Source organism: Podarcis muralis, chromosome 4 (genome assembly GCF_964188315.1).
Source record: "Podarcis muralis chromosome 4, rPodMur119.hap1.1, whole genome shotgun sequence".
In the NCBI taxonomy this organism is placed as follows: domain Eukaryota; kingdom Metazoa; phylum Chordata; class Lepidosauria; order Squamata; family Lacertidae; genus Podarcis; species Podarcis muralis.
Window position 1 is genome coordinate 33,532,310 of NC_135658.1, and position 26,625 is coordinate 33,558,934.

The 26,625-nt window shown below is 42.0% G+C and overlaps 1 protein-coding gene across 4 annotated transcripts in view; it reads right to left on the minus strand.

Moving 5' to 3' along the window:
• GRAMD1C (GRAM domain containing 1C) overlaps positions 1-26,625 on the minus strand; it is a 62,145-nt gene that overhangs the window by 2,523 nt on the left and 32,997 nt on the right. For 2 of the 4 annotated variants that reach the window (XM_077927160.1, XM_077927161.1), the window contains 12 exons: positions 22,326-22,444; positions 18,527-18,650; positions 16,944-17,051; positions 16,534-16,705; positions 11,690-11,833; positions 10,357-10,475; positions 9,256-9,398; positions 8,588-8,691; positions 7,054-7,230; positions 3,870-3,927; positions 2,124-2,234; positions 687-792 (listed from right to left, as the gene is read on the minus strand). In XM_077927160.1, coding sequence (XP_077783286.1) covers positions 687-792; positions 2,124-2,234; positions 3,870-3,927; positions 7,054-7,230; positions 8,588-8,691; positions 9,256-9,398; positions 10,357-10,475; positions 11,690-11,833; positions 16,534-16,705; positions 16,944-17,051; positions 18,527-18,650; positions 22,326-22,444 — 1,485 coding nt within the window. The remainder of the gene's footprint in view (positions 1-686; positions 793-2,123; positions 2,235-3,869; positions 3,928-7,053; positions 7,231-8,587; positions 8,692-9,255; positions 9,399-10,356; positions 10,476-11,689; positions 11,834-16,533; positions 16,706-16,943; positions 17,052-18,526; positions 18,651-22,325; positions 22,445-26,625) is intronic. The other 2 variants (XM_028726557.2, XM_028726558.2) reach the window with 1 other exon arrangement.

Genomic DNA, 26,625 nt, shown 5'->3' on the forward strand with positions numbered 1-26,625 from the left:
TTGGCCATCTGTTATGGATGCTTTAGCTGAGATTCCTGCATTGCAGGGGGTTGGACTACAGTTGGTCCTTTCTAACTTTAAGATTCTATGATTGCAGCAGCAGCAGGATCTGCTCTGAAGTACCTACAGGCAACAGAGTGGCATGGGTTTTCTCATCTCTGCTTTCATACATAAAAGAATTAAGCCCATTCTCTAATCTACCTTTTACCAAATGTGTGTGAGAGGTTGTTGAGCTTCATTTAGTAGAACTTGCAGTTCTTTAAATAATATAGTTTTTAAAGACATGTTTCCTTTGTAAGTTTTACTGGGATGCAAAGAAAGTTCTTTTTAATAAGAAGTACTGTCTCTTGGTCACATTTACTATTGTTCCATTTCATTAGCACACATGCCACATACATACATTGTGGCAAATCTTAAACTTCAAAGCTTCCTTAGTTCTTAAATATTCATAGCAGCCCTGGAAGTATCTCAAGCTCTTGAATATTAATATTCTCTTTCTCAAGCAATCTCAATCAGTTTTTTGTATCCCATTCTCACTAGTTAATACCTGAAAGCCTGAGGCCACAGCATCCAAATACGGAAGTGATTTATTAATTCTTTTATTAGCAAAGCACTCATCTTTTCACACATCCCACGTTTCGTTTTCACATGTACGGGGACCAAATAATAGAAACAGCAACACTCACCTGTTCAAGCAATGCTATGGAGTCCCTCAGCACTCCTTTCACATGCTGGACTTGATCTTTGTCCTGCTGGTGAGTTTTTTCTCTTGATGCCACATTAAAGGCTAAACTGAGAAGAGAAAATGCAGGGATAAGTAGCTGCCTTACAGTCCTTAAAGAATGTAGTCCCATTCTTTACTTTGCTTTCGCCTAATTAACACATTACTACCATGATCTATGCACATGTTTTCCGAGCAGATCCCAGCCTTGCAAAACACTGCAGGGCTGGCTCAGGGAGGGCAGTGTGAGCAGCGCTCCCCCCCCCCAATGCACCCAGGGTAATCACCCCGACAGCCACCACTCCCACGCTACGCCCCTGCCCTCCTCAGGTGCTCTTGCAAGGCTGCACTGTGTCCTTGAATTGAATTGTAATAATGTCTTAATTGCCTGGACGGTGTTTATAGACACCTCTGAATTTACCTACTGTACAAATGTATGAACTGTATTTGTTGCTCCACCCACTTTTGCCTCTATTCCCCATAAGAGAATGTAGCCTTTGGACTGAAAAATATCCCCCATTCCTGTCACAAAACAAAGGCTGAGCAGCTTCCCCAAAAGCCACCTAATGCATTGGTGTCTAAAGTGAGATTTGAAGTTGGTGCTCCTTGGCCCTCTTAGCCTCTGGGTAGGCAAACTAAGGCCTGGGAGCCAGATCTGGCCCAGTTGCCTTCTGGATCTGGCCCATAGACGGTCCATGAATCGCTGTGTGGATCTGATCGTGCGGGCTGCGCCAACGCATGTGTTTGGCGGCGCCTCCTCCCTCCCTCCTCCTGGCTTCTCCCTGCCCTGCCTAGAGCAGAGAGGAAGGAGGCTGGGCTTTGTTGGTGCCAGCAGCAGCAGCGTTAGCACTCAAGTGGCCGCCATTGTAAGCAGGCTCAGTTCAGGCTTTGTTGCTGCCAGCCCCTCTCTGGAGCCCCTTCGCACCATCCCGCTGCTGCTAGTCCCTGCCGCTTGCAAGACACAGGTAAGCAGCCACTGGCGCTCATCCGGTGCTGTGGAGAAGGGAGGGGAGAGTCGGTTGGGGGGATGGCTTACCTGAGTAGAATGTGTTCTTTTATTTAAAATGCATCTCTGGGTTATTTGTGGGGCCTGCCTGGTGCTCTTGCCTCTTTTGAACTACTCTCACCTGAGTAGAATGTGTCCTTTTATTTAAAATGCATCTCTAGGTTATTTGTGGGAATTAGTTCATTTCCCCCCCCAAAAAAAAATATAGTCCGGCCCCGCACAAGGTCTGAGGGACAGTGGACCGGCCCCCTGCTGAAAAAGTTTGCTGACCCCTGCTCTAAACTACACCAGCTCTGTATTGTGAAGTCAGCAATACTTTGTTTTGTTTTGGTATCTTATATTTGACTAATGAGGCATAGTTGAGCATGAGGGTGGGGTGGGGAGAAATCCACTCACTTTACGGATCCTTCTTCCTGAAGCTGAACACGGTAAAACGACTGAGCTGCATGTTCAATCTTGGACAGTTTGAGGAACAACGTCACATTTAGCAAAACCAGTAGGAGCAAGCTGCAAAGAAAGAAACCAGGCTGTTTTTATCCCTTTTCCTGTTTCATGTTTATAGCATCACAGTAGTTAAGAGGCTAAACAGCAAGGATGGGGAAACTGTGGCCCTCCAGATGGCTGCTGGACTCCAGATCCCATCAGCCCTAGCCACTATGCCCAATGGTCAGGGCCAATGGAAGCTGTAGTACAACACCACAAATTCCCCACCCCTGCTACAGAGACAACCCCAGTAGGGGAAAGCATATAAGATTAGAGAGGAAAGATCATCTTCATGACAACCTTGGCAAGATGGTTAAGACTTTTCACTGGGCAAAATAAATTACAATATTCTCATTTTAAAATGTGTATTGAAAAGAGAGCTAGCATGAGAGAGTGTTGGCATTGTTCAAGCTAAGTTAGACCAAGGCTAGTCCACAAGCTCTCATCTTCTACCACACAAAGTTGTTGCCAGGATCACATGGGATATCCCCACCCTGTTACGCCAACCTGAGCCTTCTTGAAGAAGGGCAGGTTATAAAATTATGATATTTGCCCTGTTTCCTGCAAGTCGAATTCTCAGAGGAGTTAGCCAATCTAGCAATTCAATCTAAGGTAACTGCTTTTGGAATGCTTTGCAGTCCCCATTTACAGAATATTAGTCTTTTAGATATGCTAACTTTAGTACATGAATAATGTGGAGATATTCCACTGCAGATTAAGGAAACTGCCAATTTGGGGTTCTCATTTTCAGGTCTTAAATTCAGTTCACCACATTTCCACATCAGTCTGTGAACTCTTACCAAAAAAAGGCCCTCATGAAAGTTTGTATATACCATTTTATACTAATATACCATTTTTGCTAATATTCACATTTTTGCAGAGCACTTTCCCTTAACATACTGCATATTTGTATGTCATTTTCACGAATATATGCATTTTAATTCACACTCCCCCCCCCACCAGTATTTGCATTTTTGCACCCGTTACTTAGCTGGACAACTGTACTGTAAGATATGAAGAAGTTTGAGGAATGACTGTGTTTCAGTTCTCAGATTGTTTCAGAAGGTATGGATTAGGGAGATTCCGATCTAAATGCGAACTGAATTGAATTCTCCCCCATTCCTGCTGCACATACAGTCACAATATATGTGAAAATCATTAGCGGGGTGGGGTGGGGTGGCTGGAGTTGCATGCAGACACACTGGGATGAAAACATGAGGATGGGAGAGGGTCCCTGACTTTCATTGATCCAGCTTTCCTCAAGCTAGTGTCTTCCATGGGTTTTGGACTAGCTCCAAGCAATCCTCCCCCATTTGGAGGGCACCATGTTGAGGAAGGCTGCCCTATACTCTTACAGAAAGATTCTGGGAGTCAGGATGACTCCCTGTCTCCACCTGCCAAACCAGCAAAGGATTATGTGTATGTGACCAGGATATGTTTCCTCTGAAGCCAATTCGTCACTTGCACCTATATGTCAGTATCCTGCATGTTAAAAATGTGAGCAACTTGGGATTAATTTGACAATGGCTTAGGAAAGCTCCTTTCTGCAAAATCAACCTCCATGAAATTCACTCAAATGCCACCAGGGAAAAATGTTTTCCCCAATATGTTTCGCCATAAGAAAAATAAAGTCAAACGAAATGCCAAAAAAGTACTTACAAGATGCTCATTACCACTATGATGGTGATGGTCTTATTTGTAGCATTCCTTTTTGGTCCTATAAGGCAAGAAAAGCAACTATTAAGCCTACTGTATCCATCTTCTTAAACTAGATTAACTTCACCTGAACGTGCATCTTTTCTGAAGACTTCCCCCCACCCCTTCTCAATGGTGGAGCAGTTCTGGTTCTTGTCTGAACTGAAAGATGCTGCTCATGTTTGCAGTCGAAATACAAATTTAACGTAGTGTGTGTTTATTTGACATGCACAGCAAGAAGTACAGTAGGCAGATATTCTTGTTGCAATGGAAGCTCCTCCAGAGTCGTAAAGGGCCTGAAACATCCACCATTACAATGTAATAGGCAGACTTTTAGTGTAAGAATAGTCTTGCATTAATCTCAGGATTCTACCATGATGGCTTCTACATATAGATTGATTCCGCCTTGTGCACATGCCTGTCCACTGCCCAATTTTCTACCTGCCTTTGCTCACAATTCCAGCCTACGTCCTGGTAAGATGGTTTTTCTCTGTCATGGTTACACCATGAAGCCCCTGTGCAACCTCTGCCACAAGTTACAGCTGATGAGACCTACACACAATTCTGATACCACACAGGTGCACAATTCGCTAACAGAGGTGGCAGTAAGGGAAGCTACTTTAGGACACTGACTAAGAAAAACCATCTAATCATCCCAAGCAGCATTCCAATATATCCTAATGCATGTGGAGACCAGGAAAAGTAAAACATGCATCAGCTACAGAAAGAAATGTATGACCAAAGATAAATTCCATAGGCAACACACTCAACTAGTTTTCACAAATCAGAACCAGGAAATTATGTGATACCCACATAGGATATTTCTATACTTTGGAGTTCTACAACTAGTGCTGGTAAGCCTCTGGCTGGTCAACATACTCCTCCTCACTTGCACACCAATATCTCCTCCTCCTTTTTGTTATTTGCAGCAAACCATAATTGGCCTTTTTTGTCCAAACAGGCAAACTAGGGCTGGTGCTTGCATACAAACCGGGGTAACAAACTAGGTTAGGCATTAGATCAGAACACACCCATGACATTAGCAGTTGGACTTATCATCTGATTGCCATCCTAAAGATAAGGTGAGGTATGAAGCGCACACTAGACTTATAGAATGACATCAGCACTGAATGCTCTCTTTCACTTGTCAACTTAGGTTTTCTTGATCACCAGTTTCTACTACACTTCATGAGCTCATTTTCGTTCATCCCCATGGCCATTAAAACAAATAGCCATTATCTTGACAAATATTTGAGTACAAGATTTTTTGTAGCCACTAAGGGTAAGGGATGCTATTAAAGTTAAGAGTGTATACATTTTCCCTGAAACTGAATTGGCCACCCCCTCCCCACATCACTTAGTATAACACTGAGTAAAACCTTTTTTTAAATTCACATTTCGTGTTCTGGCATGCAAGTATGCATTATAATTGCAGTGTATGTATTGACACAAACACTCTCATCTGAAAGGCTAGAGCACCAGTGAGTGGACTGATTAAAAAATCTAGGAGGCAGCTTAAAACTACTAAAATAATGAAAGGGATCAAAGAGTTTTAAGGTTTCTGCAGCACACTCTGTATTGTTTTTCTCTGTATTATCTTTCCTTGAATGAAGCTATGCATTAGCAGTTTAGACTCATTTAAAGTTGCTTCGTTTAGTTCATTCACCCTTCTTGGAACACTAAACTGGGCCATATGTTCCTCAAAATAGTCATTTATCTTCTAAATCAGCCAGTACATGATCATATGCAATTGAATAGCATATGGAATTTTGAAAGGGCAATTGTGCAACAAGATGAGTTTCAATATTCCAGAAATTAAATGAAACTAAGTCTGATTTCAGAAGAAGGTTTAGATGGTAAGAAGATGGAAGTAAAACACTAACACATACATAGGCATAAATAATGAAAGTCATTCAGTAGTGTCTTGTGAATGACATTTGGAAGATAAATCTCAAATACACTGTTGTGCAAACTGCAAAGAAGAAAAAAAGCTGGTCCAATCGCCCCTGTCCTGAAATCTGCATATTTTGCACAGATCCTACAAGGCAGCTGTAAGTACACATTAAGTAGCTGAAGACTAATGAATCTGAGACGTTCTGAAATGTGAACCAAATTCTTTGCAAAGTAAAATAAAATACACTGTATTTACCAATAGGATGCTTTGTAAAAATGAGTAGCTAGTCTTAAAGAAATTTCCAAAAGAAAAAGAAGGCACCTTTTATCATATGTGGTGGGCGTGTAAGGTAATAAAAGCATTCTGGGAAATGATATATAATGAACTGAAAAATAATGTTTAAAATAACTTTTATTTAAAAAAAAACCAGAAGCTTTTCTATTAGGAATTGTAGGTACCAATATCCCAAAGGACCAGAAAATACTTTTTATGTATACAGTGACAGCTGCATGAATGTTATTAGCCCAGAGATGGAAAGAAGACAAAATCTCTACCAGGGAAGAATGGCAAATTAAGCTGTTTGGAATATGCCAAAATGGCAAAACTGACTGGAAAGCTCAGGAAGCAAGAAGACCAAAACTTTAATAAAGAATGGGGAAAATTTGTAACCTATCTGGGAGACCACTGTAAGCAGATGAAAACAGGATTGCAATAACACTTGTGATGTAGCAAATATTATGGACAAAATGGAACGACTTAAAATATGGATTACTGAATAATATGCAGTTGAAAAGATAGACAATAGGACCCACGGCGGGGAAGGTGGGAAGTACAGAGTTTCGGAGGAATTTCCAAATATGGATATGCATTTTGTATTGTTATAATTTTACATTTGTAAAACCAAATAAAAATTATTTCAAAAAATAATAAAAATTCCAAAGGCATCTCTGTGCAGCCACTTCTTACACCGACACTTCAGCACTATAGCACTGAACCTGGAAGCATTGGAGACAGTACCTGCGGGAAAAGGCACAACTTTGCATAGGAGCTGTGTGTGAGCTGCAACACCACCACCCTTGTGTTGACTGTTCCGGCCTGCATGTACCTCAGAGATGCCATATTTGGAGAGGCAATGAAACTGAATGAGCTATGCAGAGGTGCTATATAACGCATGGCTCTCATGTGAGCACATCCCTGAGATTCCTTTGGCTTAAGTTAATGGTCAAAACAAATACTCCTACTTGTAGTACCCACCTCCATCACCACGGGAAGGTGCACCTGTCTCCCCCGAAGAGTACTGTGAAGAACGTTTAGGAAGTATCTCTCCCACATTCCTTTGTAAAGTCCACCTCCTCCTCCTCAAAACACCAAGTTTCACTGGATCCTCTACAGCTTTGTTTATTTCATATTCTTCCATTAGCAATTCTGATTCTGTAATGGAACAACATCCTATTTCTTACTCAGTTTTCGTTTTATTTTAACTCAGAAATTCACAACACTCTATACTGACATTTTCCAGGATATGTAAAAGGTGGCTTTTGACTGGAGTGGGGGGGGGGGAGGAAACATATGATGCACTGGGAAACCCAAATGTTACATTCAAGAAGTCACGTGGAGAGACAAACCAGTAAAACAGTATCAGGTGCTGGCCTTATTTAAAAAGGGAGTGGGGAAACCAACAGTGAGTAAGGCTGCATTCACAAGGCAGTTTATTAGTACAGTCATAAAAAGGGACCCCTGACCATTAGGTCCAGTCGTGGCCGACTCTGGGGTTGCAGCGCTCATCACGCTTTATTGGCCAAGGGAGCCAGCGTACAGCTTCCGGGTCATGTGGTCAGCATGACTAAGCCGCTTCTGGCGAATCAAAGCAGCGCATGGAAACACCCTTTACCTTCCCGCCGGAGCGGTACCTTTTTATCTACTTGCACTTTGACGTGCTTTCGAACTGCTAGGTTGGCAGGAGCAGGGGCCGAGCAACGGGAGCTCACCCCGTCGTGGGGATTCAAACTGCCGACCTTCTGATCGGCAAGTCCTAGGCTCTGTGGTTTAACCCACAGCGCCACCCGTGTCCCTCGGGTTAAATGTGCTTCAGGTTGAGCGTTTTTAGGTTACGCTCCACAGCAACCTGGAAGTAATGGAGCACGTTACTTCCAGGTTTTGCTGCTCGCGCATGCGCAGATGCTCAAAATGACGTCACGCGCGGTGAATCACGACCTGCACACACGTGGGTTGGGTTAACTTCAGGATAAGAACGGGGCTCCGGAACGGATCCCGTTTGCATCCAGAGGTACCACTGTACACATAAAAATGAGCAGGCTAGTCTACCTGCAACAAGTAATGCTTTACTGTGGTACATGGGAAATAATTTATCAGAGCCTAAATAAGGTTCTGCTACTGCCCTACTTCCAGGTTATCACAAACAGTTGGTTAAAAGTGAAATAACAGTGTTCTAATGACGTGATGTAGATATACTATGAAAAACAAATGAGCAGCTTAATGCCAAGTTTTGATGCTTCATTCTTGAAGGTACTCGATGGGTCACCCCAACATGATTGCATAAGCAGTGTTCAAGAGCAGACACATCTGCTGGAAGGCTACCAAAAGGTAATAAATAAAGTTAAGAAACAGTCTTTAAACTGTTTCTAAAAGCTGGGAAGGCTGTTCTAAAGCATAATTCTTGTGAAAATCCTGCAAATCGCACCACCATGTAGAACTATGCAGTGCTATCAAACATCACAGTTATGAATGCAATTTGGAATCATTAGCAAGGAGGAGACACGGCACTTACCAAGTTGCTTAAAGTTTTCTCCTATCCCACCCCATGTGTTTTTCTCTATTATATTCTTGACAAGCCCCCATGGTTGCTTTCTGTACTTCACATCTGAGGAGATCCTGCAGCAAAAAGAATAATAAGGTTAGCAACTGACTGCAATACAAGGAACATTAAGGACAGAGGCATGCTTTCCCACCCACTATGAGAGCAATTCTGTCAGTCTTTGCAGCTCAAAACAGCAAGCTGTGTACATGAGGCAAAGGCAGGGTCACTAGGTAACACCTTCTTCACCCATGCCGGTAGCCAAAAGGAGGAAATGCATAGAAGACTTGGTCTATGCTGAACACAGTACTGTACTTTCGAGTGCACACACACACTGGCTTTAAAAGGCTATTATAGATTACACTGCCAGCTGTAACTTGATGATGAACTCTACTGAAAAGGCAGTTGGAGAAAGCTCACAACACATGTTTATAGGTATGTTCAATCCCCTGGCAAAAATAGAAGCAAAGAAACAAGTAAACGCCTGTTTCTGTCAACAGATCGTTTCCCAACTACCAAAGTAAACAGGGAAGAGAATTTGTGCAAAAGAAATTTGTGCAGAAGAACCAGGTTTACCATACTGAGTGCAGTCGTTTTTGACTGCCTCCAGTTTCCCCATTTAACAGTGCAAAATGCCTCACCGTAGTCTGCACTTCTGGCTGGACATGCGAACAATACAATAACTATACACGGTGTAGAAGTAATCGTGGTAAGGTACATCGTGTGTCACCACCTCCGTGTCTATCCGATAGCAATGATCTTTGTGGCTCCGTTTATGCAGGACCTATTAGAAAAAATAAAGAAGGTTTTTTAAGATTATAGTTAAAAAATAACTGAAATAATGATTTTATGCATGCAAAAACATTTTCCCCCTCACCATATTGCAATAAACGTAAAACAGCTGAAACAAAAGCATGCTTAAAATGTCATCGCACAATGGCTTGCTTTGCATGCAACACTAAGACCAGGCATAGGCAAACTCAGCCCTCCAGATGTTTAGGGACTACAACTTCCATCATCCCTGACCACTGGTCCTGTTAGCTAGGGATGATGGGAGTTGTAGTCCCAAAACATCTGGAGGGCTGAGTTTGCCTATGCCTGACTAAGACAAACCATGGCTAAGTACAAATAAGTAGCTTAGCCTTATGTCAGAACCAATGTTTGTCTCTCCCAGACAAACCATGAGCAGTAAGCCAAGAACATACCTTGTCTACAGCTCATGGTTTGTCTGAAGCGAGACAAACCATAAGCCCAGGTTTAAATCTAATGCTAAGCCAAACCATGGTTTACCCCTGGGAAGCACAGCAGTAGCAGGAATGGAGAGAATTCATGTGTCCATGATTTTTGCTGTGAGTACCTGCACACTCATTCATTCATACACATGGTCTATCTTAGTATTACGTACAATCCCAGTCAATATATAGGCTGAGATAAACATAAAAGATAATCTATTTCAAAATAAACTATTAAACAGGTATTCTTAATTTGATTATTGAGGTATTTCATTATTACCCTTTACTTCATTTTGAAACAAAGATATGGCAATACTAACTGGAATCTACAAAATTCAATAAAACATGCTCACTTGTCAATAAAATGGATCCATTATTAAGCTTTCCTCTTGTTCTTACCTACTTTGCCCGTTTGGCCGTTGCTATAGGATCCCACACCTTTACAAACTTGGTGTTTTAGGCAACTTCCATACTTGGCATAAACTAATAACCCCCAACAGAGTTTTGTACCTGCTTTTCTGTTGCAGTTGTGAATTTTCCAACAAGTGGATTGTTGAGCCCAATAGTGTAAGTCATGGTCCTCAATTGATTGCCTCCAATGTCTCTGTTCCAAGGGGTTGTTACAGCATCTAGACCCAAAACATGTAATCAATCATGTCTAGCCATTTACACATATCATCATAATCTTTAACTTGTTGAAAGTGACTGGAGGAAACAAAACTACCCAGGAATCATAGGTAACTTGTCTCACGCCTTGCATCTCCATGTGTGTAAAACGAGTTAAAATATGCAGCCATCAAGATATAGTCATTTCTGATAAACAATAATGAGTTTTTGGTCACTGGTTGCAATATGTATCCATCTAACTATAAAACTGGGACACGGGTGGCGCTGTGGGTTAAACCACAAAGCCTAGGACTTGCTGATCAGAAGGTCGGCAGTTCGAATGCCTGTGATGGGGTGAGCTCCCGTTGCTCGGTCCCTGCTCCTGCCAACCTAGCAGTTCAAAAGCATGTCAAAGTGCAAGTAGATAAATAGGTACCACTCTGGCAGGAAGGTAAACGGCATTTCCGTGCACTGCTCTGGTTCGCCAGAAGCGGCTTAGTCATGCTGGCCACATGACCTGGAAGCTGTACACCGGCTCCCTCGGCCAATAAAGCAAGATGAGCGCCGCAACCCCAGAGTCGGTCATGACTGGACCTAATGGTCAGGGGTCCCTTTACCTTTACCTAACTATAGAACTACACATTATAAGGAGCTTGGATCTACTGTCAATAATGATGGCCTATGTCAAGGTCTCTCCCTAACCCAACCCTCTGTAATTTAAAGTAAGACTTTTCTGTTTCTTGACATCATTTTGTTGCACATTTCTCTGTTCTCCCCAGTGGTGGCCACTTATGCAGAGTGGGGGTAGGGAAACACAGCAATATGAAAGAAGTAGGTTTTACTACATGTTACAAAGGGAGAAGAAGTGACCTAATTTGTCATCGTTGGTAGCAGCCCAAGAGGACAAGAAACTCATGAATCAGTTGAAGGGGATACAGGCAAAAATACGCCACTGCTTCTTGAAAAAGGTGAATCTGCTTGCAAAGAAGGAGCATCTACAGTGGGAAAAGCTCTCAAGAAAGGAGAGGAATTCTAGGTGTTTAATTTATGGAGAAAACTATCATAAGAATAACCAGCATCAAATTGTGGTTTCAGATCACAGTGTGTTGGTCCCAAGGGTTGCCATACGTCTGGAAACCTCAACAACATGGCAACCCTATTGGTCCCCAATAAACAAACTGATTTTTCCATGAAAGGATATAAAGTTATTTCAATGTAAATTTTAAAAGGAAATTACCTGTTATGTTTCTGGTACTGAAATATCTTTGCATGAAATGGGAATTAGTGAAAAGCATTTCAAACAGCCTATCTGCACCAATGCGGAAAACCCGATTAATAAAGAGTTTTCCATGGAGGTCGCTCTCAGGGAATGTTTCCTCATCTGTGGGAGGGGAAGTGTACAAAGTAGAGGTTAGGCAAACAGGTGGCAAAACACAGTAAAACATACCCAAAGGAAAACAAACATTTCTTGCAAAATTCAAATTTAGTACACCACTCTAGAACAGTAAATTGTCTCTAGAGTAGACTTGTGAGACAATCTGCTATCTTACTAAGAACATAAGAAGAGTCGTACATGAACAGATAAAGCTTAAATGCACCCGATGAAGCTGTACAAGCAGGAATGTCAACACATGATGCCAAACGTTAAAGAAGCATTTCCTTCATCTTACACCAAGGCTCAAGACTTTGAGAGAATGACACCTGGTAACTGACTCTTGTGCTAAACAGCAAGAGGATTGCTACTCTCTGTTCTCTGTTAGGTTTATGTCTGCCAGTTCAGCTTGGCGGGGGAGAGAGAGACAGAGACAGAGAGAAATTAGGCTCAAAAGTACTGTGAATTACCTTTAATGCCCTCAGCAATAGTGTATATGGAATCAAGCTACTTAAAGGGCTGCCTAAATCCATATGAACCTGCCAGGGATTTGAGAACAGCTACAAGGGCTTGCCTCATTTGCCCACCAGGAAGAAAGCTTAAGCTGACAGGGACAGGGGGCAGGACTTTTTCTGCAACGGCTCCTTCGCTATGAAACTCCCTTCCCTGAGATATACCACTCCTTGGTAGTGTTCAGATGGACTCTTAAAACTTTATTATTATTATTATAAAGTATTGCTTTTAGGCAGTAGCCTTCTTTATAATCTTATACTGATATGGCTGGCCGTGATATATTTGGGTTTTTTAAAAAAAAGGATGTTATTATTACAATTACATTGTTTATGTTTTATATGTTTTGTATTGTTTTCGATGATTTGATGTGGGAAAAGATTATGACAGCTACCATAATTTCTCTCTCTCTCTCTCTCTCTCTCTCTCTCTCTCTCTCTCACACACACACACACACACACACACACACACTGTGTGGGGGAATATAGGCAATGGCATGATAGCAGCACTGTGTCTAATATTTAAGAGTGAATAAATAATTACTGAATTGATTCTCATTCTCCAAAAGTAAAGTAAAAGTAAGTCAGACCTAACATATTTTGGTGATGAGGGGAGAAAAGAAAAGAAGAGCAAGAGTATCCTTCATCTTGTTCTCAGTACTGAGAGAAATCAGGACTACAGTACAAAACTGAGATGTGGCGCTTGTGCAGTGGAGTCCATATAGTAATGACTGCTGAAAGCAAATACCACAGAGAGGAATCTGAGATGGTGCAATGTTCTCTATACTAACAATAGACAAGTACTGCAATATCCTAAAATATCCAGGCATGGTAATTAGAGGCAAACATCGACCCACATAATAAATGCAAGTGACTACAATGAAAAGTGTTTTATTTTCCACATGATCTACAGTTCTGGCTGCTACAGAATCATGCTCACTGCATTTAGAATCTAAAAAAGTATATCTATTCAAACTAGCAAAGAACGGGGCAAGAACACTTTTGTGCTGTAATCAAAATCAGGAAATTAAACTTAAAAGTACTAAGGCACAGAATGTCAATCCATTCATAATGACAAGGTGCACATGTCACTGGAGACTGTAATATAGAGATATGCCTCTTAGCCCACTAATCACAAGCAATTACTCGCTCTGTGCAGTTGCTCACACTGCCAGAGAGGTGTGTTACAGTATAGAAATGAAAAGGAACAAACCACAAGGTAAGGAAATGTTTCCTGACAAGGTTCAGTGTTTATCTTGCAAATAATATTCCTTGGGTGGTTGTTGCTGTTTTGGTTACACATTTTTTTAAAAAAATGCTTACCCTTATGAAAAGCTCAGCTGCTTGCAGAAAGGAGACCTATATAATGGCCCCCGGGGAACACACTGAGCCTGTGCACATTCACTGCATTCCTATATCCCCGTGACCCCTGTCAATGGGCACTCGTGTAGGAAAAAAACAGTATTCACTAATAACCCTTCAGTGGATGACACAATATGGATTGCATCAAATGGTCTTCATTGGCAGAAGGCTCTTTGATTTAGCAGAGGCTTTCATCAATAGAATGGGAATGGTGGATTTTGTTGATTCTCCCTTTCCCTGCACCACCTCCCATGCTGTTCTGAAGGGTTCTCCAGAGCAGACTGAAAGGCAAATTAGCAAAAACTGCCTTGCTGTTTTGTTGATGGCAGCTTCTGTTTGATCAAAGTGCCTTTCATTCAGCAAAGAGACACCATTGCATACAACCCTTCATTTCAGCTAACTGGGGGTGAGTGTTTCGTAGCTATATTTAAAAGCTTTTCCTAGTATTTTTTTGGAAACTAACTTGCATGACTGTTGAAATGCAAGGTAGCCTTTCAGTCCCTTTACCCCCAGTATGGGCTAATCAGTCATACACACCTGCCTGAATGTGCAGAATTCTGCTTTGGGAATGTCAAAACTAAGTGGCACTTACTTTTCTGGGCACACAAAAAGCTAATCCTTGCACATGGTAACTAGAAATATAACCATCTCATCTTAGGCCAAACACAGCACCTTCATCTTCAGGTTATTTACTTAATTGCTCCCAACCACATGGTCAAGACAAAGTTTCTCAGCAACACTCCTGAAGGAAGTGTCCTGAAGGAAGAAGCCACAGACTGAACAAAATGAAGCAAAGACAGCCCAGCCTTGAATGCCTCTGTCCAACATCAGACTGAGGACATAAGAAACTGCCAAACTGTAGCTGTATATAGAGGGATGGCTGTGAAAATGAAGTGAAAGCTAAAACTGAACACCTCTTACATTTAGAATACAGTGGTACCTCTGGTTGTGCACGGGATCCGTTCCGGAGCTCTGGTTGGATCCCGAGGAATTTGCAACCGGGGGTGCCACTTCTGCACATGCGCGTGGCATGTAGAGCACTTCTGCGCATGCAATGAGACCCAGAAAAATACTTCCGGGTTTGCCGGGTTCGCATCCTGAAGGATATGCAACCAGAGGTGTGCGTATCTTGGGCACCGCTGTATATTCATTTTAGTTCAGAGATCATTCAAACATTTTTGAAAAATAATCAGAAGTACTAACAAAAAAACCCCCTTCCTGCCTGTGCAACACAAATCTTATCTACGTTAAAAATAAACTGTCCATATTCCAAAGCAACAGATTTCTGTGGCAACTAATACTGTTAAGTGACAGATGTACCATTTGCAAAATGCAATATTGAAACAAGACATTTCAGTCTTTGCCAGTCTCACTTTTTATGTCAATATAGCCAAGCAACACAGTAAATCAAATTTATAGGAGTTGGGAGGGTTATGTGGATCAGCCTTTCCCAAACTTGTGCTCTCCAGTTTTCGGAACTACACCTCCCAGCCAACATGGACGATGGTCAAGGATGATAGGAGTTGCAGTCCAAAACGTCTGGAGGCCATCAGGTTGGGGAAGACTGGTGTGAATGCAATGAGACTGGCAAAACTTTCTTTAAAAAAAAAAAAAAATTATTAATTTTCCAAGCATATAATAAAAACAAACAATCAAACAAAACAAACAAAACATACAAACATATAAACATGTATACTTTCGTAATCTTATCTTCCTACACCTTGCTTCCCGGACTTCCCCATACCTCCCCTTTTCTGCATCCTTGTTTCTGCCTTTCTTCAGCAACCCTCCAACTGATTAATTAATTCACTTTCATTCTAATTTCCTTAACTTATTGTTTACAGCTGCAATTTTCTATTTCTTAACACCTTAACATCTCATTACACTTCAATTTTACAACAATTTTTAAGGTAAATTTTAAATTTCTTCCAGTCTTCTTCCACTGTCGAGACTGGCAAAACTTTCTGATGTGTTTTATTTATTGCCCATGACTACTTTTGTTAATGGGACATGGGTGGCGCTGTGGTCTGAGCCACTGAGCCTCTCAGGCTTGCCAATCAGGAGGTCAGCGGTTCGAATCCCTGCATCGGGGTGAGCTCCTATTGCTCAGTCCCAGCTCCTGCCAACCTAGCAGTTCAAAAGTACCCCAAAAAAGGCAAGTAGATAAATAGGTACTGCTCTGGCGGGAAGGTAAACAGTGTTTCCGTGCTCTGCTCTGGTTTCAATGTTCCATTGCGCCAGAAGCAGCTTAGTCATGCTGGCCACATGACCCAGAAAAACTGTCTGCAGACAAATGCCGTCTCCCTCGGCCTGAAAAGCAAGATGAGCGCCGCAACCCCAGAGTCGTCTGCAACTGGACTTAATGGCTTTCTTAAGTTTGTAATTATGCAATTTTTTTATGTTGCAAGCCAACTTGAGCACAGTTTGGAATGGAAAGGTGGCGTACAAATGAAATGATGAATGAGTAATGTGAGGGCATCATCAGAAGCCAACATCATGGTTAGTAATACAGCAGACAGGGACAATAGTGGAATGGTTGTTGGTAGTGCTACTCTACCTTTGTTTTTAAATGCAGTTTTTGTGCTTTCATCAATGCTTCTTTGAGTGCATAAGACTTCGATGACATTATCTGATGCAAGCAGCAGAGTTGCAATTGCTATCATAGTCGGGTCACAGGACTGGCCCGCCTATCAACAACTACCTATGCTGGAAATAAATGGCGTAAATGTACAGCAGACCCATCGATTTCATGCTTCCACATTACCCTTTGTTTACTTTAGCTGTCCCTTCCTGCGACCAGGTTTTAAGGACTTTGTTTATGAAATGGAAACGATTTACCTTCTTTGTCGCTTTCTGACGCACTGCTCTTCTCTTGAGCGAAGTTCTCATTTAGATCCGGTGACTGTATTGAGAATTTGCGTTGTGCTACATCAGCTGGCTTCCTTTCTGAAGGAAGCAGGGAACTCCTCCTGTCCTGTTTATCACAGTGCAATTCCTCTAACTCAGGGCCCTAGGGAAAGAGAGCATCCACATAGTCCATCATGTTTATTTTACAAGGTGCTATAGTTAAAATTAGGGACGCGGGTGGCGCTGTGGGTAAAACCTCAGCGCCTAGGACTTGCCGATCACATGGTTGGCGGTTCGAATCCCCGCGGCGGGGTGCGCTCCCGTTGCTCGGTCCCAGCGCCTGCCAACCTAGCAGTTCGAAAGCACACCCGGGTGCAAGTAGATAAATAGGGACCGCTTACCAGCGGGAAGGTAAACGGCGTTCCGTGTGCTGCACTGGCTCGCCAGATGCAGCTTGTCACGCTGGCCACATGACCCGGAAGTGTCTGCGGACAGCGCTGGCTCCCGGCCTATAGAGTGAGATGAGCGCACAACCCTAGAGTCTGGCAAGACTGGCCCATACGGGCAGGGGTACCTTTAACTTTACCTTTTATAGTTAAAATTGTATTAGGACTACTATTCACAATTTCCTGATAACAAAAAAAGAACAGCAGAAAGAACTCTTGAACACATAGGCCCCAAAATATGCATTCTCCGTAACAGGTTCTATAAAACAGGTTTTTGGATGTCTGCATAAAACGCACCAAGCACCGCTGCCGTGAAATCTGTTCATTTCAATGGAGCATGCACAGAGTTCCCATGCAAAACCTATTGAAATTAAAAGGGTTAACAGCAGCTCTGCTTTTTAAACTTTCCATTATATATTTATTATAAATATGTATGAAGCACCTTGAGTGGGTGTGGGGGGAAATGTTATATAAATATTAATTATTGCAGTAGTTACTGAAGTAAAGTAATTGTTACCACATTTTGCTTAGTGCTGAAACTTTGTGAATACTAAATTAGAATTATGTGCCGAACAGAATGTTGATATATTTTTAAGATAATGAGAGTACTTCAGATCTGTCGTTAACAAAACTTCAGAGATTTCAAATGCCAGGGAAATGTGGGAGTGAAAGCAGATACGGGTATTACATATCATAACAGAATTAGCAGTCTGAAATGTGTCGAGCAAAAAAATCTGGATTTCAAATTAATTATATGGGAACGATCAGCATGCCTTGAAGTGAAGTATTCCCACCCATCTCAACTCAAATTGCATACACAGCCACAATAATCAGAACAAGATTTAATCTATCAAGGACAATGTCAAGATTCCATTGTTGTTGTTTTTCATTTCCCATACAAATTTGTAAGCTCATTAAGTGTTCATATACAGCGCATGATGCGCAGCAGAAAATAGATAAATAGATTTCTGCTTCCCTTTCAAATCTGGGGGGGCGCGGAGGACAGGACTACCACAAGTTGCTCAAAAATACTTTTATAAGACAACTTCTAGCAACGAATTGTGGGAGTGGGAGAAGGGCAGATGCACTGGAAGAGCAATCACCATATCTATTGCCCTACTGTTTTCCTATGGGCAGATTGAGAAGTACCTTTTCTTTTCCCTTCTCATTGGTTACAGTGTGAAATACTGTATTTTTCCGTCTATAAGATGCCCCCATGTATAAGATGCCCCCTATTTGGGGGGACTCAGATTTAAGAAAATGGCCTCGGCACTATCCGTGTATAAGATGCCCCCTAATTTTTGACATCATTTATTAGGGGGGGAAACCAAGTCTTTTACACGGGGAAATGCGGTAATTCGCTATACCAGCTACAAAGGTAGCATAGGATACCTTCTGAGGGCATGTCGGAGAAAACAAAGGGGCTTTGGACGTGGCAAAGCCTCAGTCAGCCCAATTACCCTGTTTCCCCCAACACTGCTAGTGTTGTATGCTGAGGGTGTGAGAGAGAGGGGTACAGAGAGTCCTTCATAGCTTACTTCTGTCCATATGTTTCCATTAAGAGACTCTGTTTCAACTTCAAATATCTGAGCAATGGGTTCTCGAATTACACCAACTGCTTTAGGTGACTCCTTATCCCCAGATTCGTCACAAAGGCTAGATCTGCCAGAGACAAAAATAGCAGCAGAGTTAACTTACACTTATTTCACATACATTTGTTAGTACTTTTTACCATTTTGGAATTCCAATGTGGCAAGTGCAACATTTCAGCCTTAAGACATCCAGTCTTATTACCGCCAAGTTACTTCATTTCTTTTCCTGTGCTTTTGAGTAAATATCAGCTTTTCAGACTTTGTCAAAAGTGGTACAACTAACTTGTGTAACATAAAGATGGAAATTAATGCTGCTTTGTTGTATGAATAGAGAACCTCTAGCTTATTTTCCCAACCATCTTTTGTGCAGTCATATACAGCATGAGATCGACAAGGGAGATTAAAGTCAGGACAGCATTAGGACAAATGTCAAAGTGCTTCCTTATAGAAGCCTAAATATGCACTTAGTCTCTCTCACCTACTTTAGATAACCCTTCATTGCCAATCTCACTGTCACACAGTAAGCTCTCATCTTTGTTGGATTGATTTTACACAGAGATTTCCACAACTTCCACACTAGCCATGACCCAGCTTCCTTCCCTGCCCATAGCAAGACAGGGAGCAGAACAAACTTCCGAGAACAACCATGTTGATGGCCCATTGCATCTCGCTCTTTCACAACAAGAGCTGGGTCTCAGCATGATTGCTAGCTCAATCCATTGGAAAAAAAGAAAACCAGGGCATTCAGGAATCCATTGGTTCCCATTAGGCCTCCACACCGGCCGGGAGAAAATGCTGTTGTTAGTCCAAACTTCACTAGGAAATGGTGTGATGATGGCAATGGTAATTCACACAATTCCAGAGCATTGCAAACATACAGCTTCTCCTATTTTCATCAGCAGATTTTTATAATCCAGGTAAAAAGAAATAATGTCCTCCAGACATCAAGATCATGGGCCATCTCCCTATTATTAATTAAATTGGTTATGCTTAGAGGAGAAAGCTGGTACTCAAGTCCACGTTAGGTTAGAATGTAGATACTACCCTTGTTGGTTCCTAAAAGGCTTACCAAGGATTTTCTCTTAAGAAAATCACAGCTTGCCCTCCGCTTGAAAGGCTTCGCCATCAATTAATATAGTACCAAAAATAGATTTTAATGGAATTGAAGGCTATGATGGAATTTCCTCAATAAGGGATTAGCAAATAAAGAAAATATCCCATTGTTTGTTTGGCCGAAACTACACAGAGGCAAACTTTCAAGGAGAAGGATAATCCCTTGTCCTTGTAAGTAAAGCAGGAAGTCAAAACTAGGCTCCAAATTAGGCACTGGAGTAGAATGCATTTTACCAGGCCACTAACTGTGTTTGTCTAGCTTAGTTGAGTCATGAATCCTATGTGGTTTGCTACAGTTTAGAAGGATGGATCCCTTTTAAAAGCAGTTGTTAGGTACTACGGTAGGCTGCCAGATGCAGGCATCTCATCATCTCAGTACAGGATCTTGCCTCCGTGTTGGATTATTCTCTCCTCGTTGATAGGTGGAGCAGTTGAATAAACCAAGGCTGATGTGGCCAAAATAGTACAAGCAATATGCACACAGCACTCTCTACTGTCCACTTCGATACTCTCTGGTCCATTTCTGTCAAACCTTTGTAATCAGTGAACTGCAATGGCACAGGAGTCTTAAAGTATTTTGAGACCAGTCACTGGCCCAGATCCTCGATTCTTAAAGTGGTAGCATGAAGCATGACCCAGTTTAAGAGGATGTGAATTCAAAGTGGCATGCATGCGCTAATATTCAGCAGCACAGATTAGATACTATCATCGGGAATTCCCATGCATGCAAATAGTAGGGATGGTGTCAAGGGTTATGAAAGACATGGTGTCTCTACTTCACCATTGCTGGGCGTGCAAGACACTGTCCTTGATTCTTCCAGTGATCCACAGCAGCTTCCTAGCTAGCAGCACTCTCAAGAACATGTTGTGCTGTCTCTGCACTCAAGAAAACGGGGTCATATTGGTTCCTGAGGCCCTAGGAGTGGTATAGTATAATACCCTGGTTCTGGTGGTTTCGCACCCATAGCACTAGAAGTTGAGACACATTTTGTTTCAATGTGGTTATCATGTTCACCAGAAACATCATTTCCTTATAGAAAGTTGCCAACACTAAATGTTGATCCAAAAACTAAGAGAGGAAAGGTTTCAACCTTCTCAGACCCAGGAATTTCTTGCTGCCCCACAGTGGCTAAGGGGGGCGGGGGGAAGGAGCATAAAGTTTATAAGCAAGCCTTTGAAAAATGTGTTTAATCAGCAAGAAGGACAGCATTGTGAGCCTCTTGGAAGCTTGACTCTAGAATCTTTGTGTGTTAAGGGTTGCTAATGCATACCCCCCCAAATGTGGGGATACAGACATAAACAGGCACAAAACAGAAGGGTTATAGTTGCCTTCTCCAATGGCTGTGCTAGCTTGGACTGATGGAAATTGTAGTACAAAGTAGCTGGAGCGCACCGTATTGAAGAAGGCTGGCCAGCCTATAGGCATTGTTAAAGATGAGAATAATTGGCATTCTACCCTTCACCACAATATTGTATATAAAAGTACTAAGACATTTCTATACAATATTGTGAAGGATGCAACAAAAATTACTATGCTGTAATATTACAGAAACTACATTTTTCACAAACAAGGAAGCTTCTTGATATTGCCAAGAGCTGAAATAAGGGATGTAGGCTTCGTCTTTTTAAAGCAAAAACACATTTTAAAGCTGCTGTGAAACAACAGATGTGATAGAAGTTAACGTCTGCTCAAGCCCTTGCAACCAAAGGAACTCAACTGTTTTACTTACCTTACATGAAGCAAAAATACATGTGCTTGGGTGTGGGTGTGGGCGCACATGCACGTGTGCCTATGCATGCACACACCAAGAGGGACTAATAGAAGGAATCATACCCATACATTTCCTAGAGCTTCTTCGACTAGAGAACTGATTTAACACAGAAGTCCAGTCACTCAATGAATCCATAGTATAAACAATTTCCACAAAGGACACCCAAAAGATGAGGTTCCCTTCTCTTCCCACGAAACCTGAGCAGATAAAGTAGATCTTGCACTTGAGCTGCTAAATGTATACATGATCTTATTAGGTAAGCGTCAGCCCCAAGACAAGTGAAAATAGCACCTTCGAAAAGGAATATGCTAAATCCTTGAAAACACCTTTCATTGGATATTTAGCATCATACTTCCACACATTCCTTTTCAGTTTGGTTTAGTTATCATCACTAACTTGCCCATGCAAGTTGCCAAAAGGCCTCTACCTCTGTAGCAGAAAAACACGGAAGCCAGTTAACATTTACATGCTCTTTACTCTATGCAACACCTGCATGTAGCAGTGCCACTGCTGCATGGTTTGCACTAAAAGTTCCTGATATACTTTGGCATCCAACCGGCAACACATGTGTTGCTACTGCTACTGCTTGAACACGCAAGCCAGCATCACCACGGCTACAACCTTTTCATCAATCTAAGCAAGCAAGTGGTAATCTCTAAACTAGCTCGGAATTAGAAGGGCAAAATAGAAGTTACACCTGCTTTATATCTGCATAGGAAGAGGATCATGCCGAAAAATGAAAACACCACTAATAAGCAAAACTCTGTGTGCATTCAATAGTAGCCTTTCAAATGACTTGTATAAAATGGGATGCCAATAATATGTACCTTCCTTTGTGGTAATCTGCAGCATATTCTTACCTTGACTGTCCATTCTCCTCTGATGAAGAATAAATGTTTTCCATCTCTTCCGTGTTCAAGCCCAGCTCAGAGCCATAGCTTTGCTGTACAAGCTGCCAGAATTCTTGCTTGGTCAGTCTCTGGAAAACACAAAACAAAAAATTAAGTACGCTTGGTCGGTAACCACAGTAGATGGCTTGTCTTTTAAAGTTATACCCTATTTAAGCAGAGGTAACAAATGCTCTTATTCACTAAAAAAAATAATAATCCCAGTTGCTAGTAATGTTCAATCTATGATCCACAGTATACATAGTTGCATTTCTAAATAAAAATGTGAAACAGAGCTTTCATTCTAACACCCATTTTCAACTCTAACAGAAAACTAACAATACAAACCCATCATTATAGATTAATTATCTTTAAGATAGTACACTCCCGGTACTTTTCCTTATGGCTATTGGGATCCAAGACCACTATAGTCTTTGCCCCCTCCCACCCCAATTCCTGAAATATTTTTTTTTATAAAAAACTTCTCCAAGTCTTTTTAACTGCTGTGAACAGCTGCATCCTCTCAGCTGACATTAGTTGTACAACAATACCACAATCCCCTCTTAGCCAGCTGTCTTCAGGTCAAGTGGCTTCTTCACTCAACTGCTGAAGAGGCCCCAAGCATAGTGACAACAGCAAAATAGCATGTGAACCAAAGCAATGTAGAGTTACCCAACTCAAACACAGGAGTCAAAGATAGCTCACTACGTTAACCAAAAAAATCTGATCCTATGTTGATCATGAATTAACCATCACTGAACTGTTTTCCCGTTTGTCTCCTCTCTTGCCAGAACATATTCTGAACCTGCCTTGAAATGATGTACTAGGATTACATGTTTAATGTTAAAGCAGGATGCACAGGGTGGTATAAAACTCACTAAAGCATAAGTACGCTTGCCATTTGTACCTAACTACTGACAAACATCAGAAGCATTAAAAAACTTTCCAAATATGCTTTCTCCTAGCCTAGGAGAAATAGAAGATTTCCTCCATCTCATTGAGATGTGACACGATAGTGTTGTGAACTGCACTTTCTGTTCACTGTGAGTGGCCAGGATTGTTAACTAAAGAACCTGAATGGTCCTTAATGACCAGAAATGGTTTTTTTCTGATAGCCAGAAGACCTTTATTGGCCTATGTATTGGCCTATATACAGTGGTACCTCGGGTTAAGAACTTAATTCGTTCTGGAGGTCCGTTCTTAACCTGAAACTGTTCTTAACCTGAGGTACCACTTTAGCTAGTGGGGCCTCACGCTGCCGCCACACCGCCACCACCCGATTTCTGTTCTCATCCTGAAGTAGAGTTCTTAACCTGAAGCACTATTTCTGGGTTAGTGGAGTCTGTAACCTGAAGCATCTGTAACCTGAAGCGTCTGTAACCCGAGGTACCACTGTAGTACCAATCAGAATTTGGAAGACGACACCTCTCAGAGTTAAGGGAACAGTCTGAAAGCACATGATGCGACATCCTTTTCGAAGTTAAGCACGCCATGGGCTCTGGTCAGGATGAAGACTGGAGACTGCCTACAATCTATATGTAAGCTACTTTCGGTTTCATTGTGGAATAGCCGCAGGTTATAAATGTAGGTAATAAATAAGAAGAGTTGCCGAGAAAGTTTGGAGTTAGGATTTGAATTTTAAATGGAGAGAAGATCTCTCTCTCTCTCTCTCTCTCTCTCTCACACACACACACACACACACACACACACACACACACAGAATCTGGAGGTGCAGGGTCCCTCTCTGACACTTGGATACAGGTTTAGCAGACTAGCTGCCTGTCGTAGCCTTGTATTTGCTACCAGTATTCTCTGCTTGTATATTTGTAAATAAATGACAAAAGGTGTCAAAAGTCTGTAATGCACTCATTCAAAATGCATCAGTTCTAAAGAAACTAAACTCTGTAATATAGCCAATACCAAACATTCCAGAATTTCTAAATTCAGATGTTAGCAGAGGAGGCAAGCAGTATGAGGCCTAAGCTTTCTCCCCCTTTTTTGCCATTATTTTTTCATCCCTCTTTGCCCGTATTTGTTTATATGACCTTGAGTGTGGGCCAGTTGACATTTCACGTGGCGGTCACCTTTGCTGTGGTAAATAACTGAAACACCCAATGGCCTGTTCGCACAAAACAGTCTAAGCAAAATTAAGATTTAGCTATGGCTTACACTGCGCTACTGGGCCCAGTTCAAAATGTTAGTCCTAGCATACATAGTCCCAAGGTAGTGAGGTATGTCTCTCTCTCATTAACTTTTAGGAAGAATCTAAAAACATTTCTGTTTACTTAGGCATTTGGTGGCTGAAAGATCTTTTCCTGGCAATACTGGAATTACTGAGTGAGTTACTGGGTTTTTTTAGAAGTTTTGAACTATTTTTAGAAAATTGTTTTTAAACTGCTTTTTAAAGTTTTAGCTGTATTCTAAGTTTCATAAAATAGGGACGCGGGTGGCGCTGTGGGTAAAAGCCTCAGCGCCTAGGGCTTGCCGATCGAAAGGTCGGCGGTTCGAATCCCCGCAGCGGGGTGCGCTCCCGTTGTTCGGTCCCAGCGCCTGCCAACCTGGCAGTTCGAAAGCACTCCCGGGTGCAAGTAGATAAATAGGGACCGCTTTCTAGCGGGAAGGTAAACGGCGTTTCCGTGTGCGGCTCTGGCTTGCCAGAGCAGCAATGTCACGCTGGCCACGTGACCCGGAAGTGTCTCCGGACAGCGCTGGCCCCCGGTCTCTTGAGTGAGATGGGCGCACAACCCTAGAGTCTGGCAAGACTGGCCCGTACGGGCAGGGGTACCTTTACCTTTACCTTAAGTTTCATAAAAACAACAGCAGCAATCTTGAGAAACACGAGAGCTCTGAGTTTCCCACTGTAGGTGCTGCCCTGTGCAAATCTAACCAATGAATTCATACATTTTCCATTTCAGCTATTAAAAGTATTGCCATTTCTATAAATATGCTTCTCAAAATGTGGAGGAAATGAGATTTTAAAAATAATTATACTGGTCTTCTCTGTACTTGCATTGTTGAGAAAAACTGATATGCCATTCAAATGAACTTTGGCCCTCCAAGAAGGCAAGACAGCTACTGTACAATCAAGGGTCTTTCGCAGTCAAAGTACAGGCAGCTGGTTTTGAAGATAAGTAAACTAAGAGAATCTCAGATGAATGACCAACCATACTGTTATGTGTTCCCCACTTCCTCAAGCAGTGAAAAGCTCCAGGGGCACAGCAAAATTTAGCCTCCTTTGAACATGGGAAATTTAGTGACAGATACAACAGAGCGCGTCTGCTTACATGGGAGGGTTCTTAAGTCCTTCACCCAGCCACAGCCTCCCCACTCCTCATGTCCTATCAAGACCCTTTTGCTAACATAAAGCAGCGGGTCTCAGATTTCCCAAGACAACTTATCCCAGTTTTATCCCCTCATACTACATCAATGTACAACTTTGATGAGGCCTCCTCTGAAATGACTAAATGGAGCTGAAGTGAGAAGGGCATGGAAATGTACTGTTCCATGCATAGAATTCAGAGTAGTAATAGCACTAGGATTGGCTTTCTAATATTTGATTTTATTTACAACAGGAGTGGGGAACCTCCTGTGGCCCTCCAGATGTTGCTGGACTCCAATTCCCACTGGTCATCCTGGCTGGAGCTGGTAGGAGCTGCCCCAATACATCTGGAGGATCGCTAGTCCCCTGACCCTGATTTACAAATATACAGACATTCCTTCAGCAGACACCAAGTCCCTAGAGAGCTATTTGTGCATGCTTCACCAAGTTCTCCCTCTACCTGGCTTTATTCAAATTGTGTGGGGGTTTTCCTCCCACCCCCCAGAAACACACCCCTTGTGCACAGCACTGGTCATAGATGCCACCATTGTAAATGAATTGGCCATTCAGGAAATAGCTACACCCATTAAAGGAATATTAAGGTTCCCCCCACCCTAAATCCCAACTCCAATCAGGTGATATACCCACTAACAGGAATCAGACAAGCAAACTCACGTTTATGCTCCAACTATACTGTGTAACTCATTCACCACGAGAACTCAAGCTTTCCTAATGAATTAATGGTAACTATTTGCCATTCATATGAAGCCAGTAGGAAATATTTGCTCAAGCATGCCACGTAAGTCAGAAGTATGGTAGAAAACTTTCCATCAAATAATATATTCACAAGTTACCAATACATACAAAATGCTCCCTCGGGAGAACACAGATTTAAGATTAGTAGGTTTCTCACGCAAGACTTAACCCACTCTCCCTGCATCATTCACCTGCAAC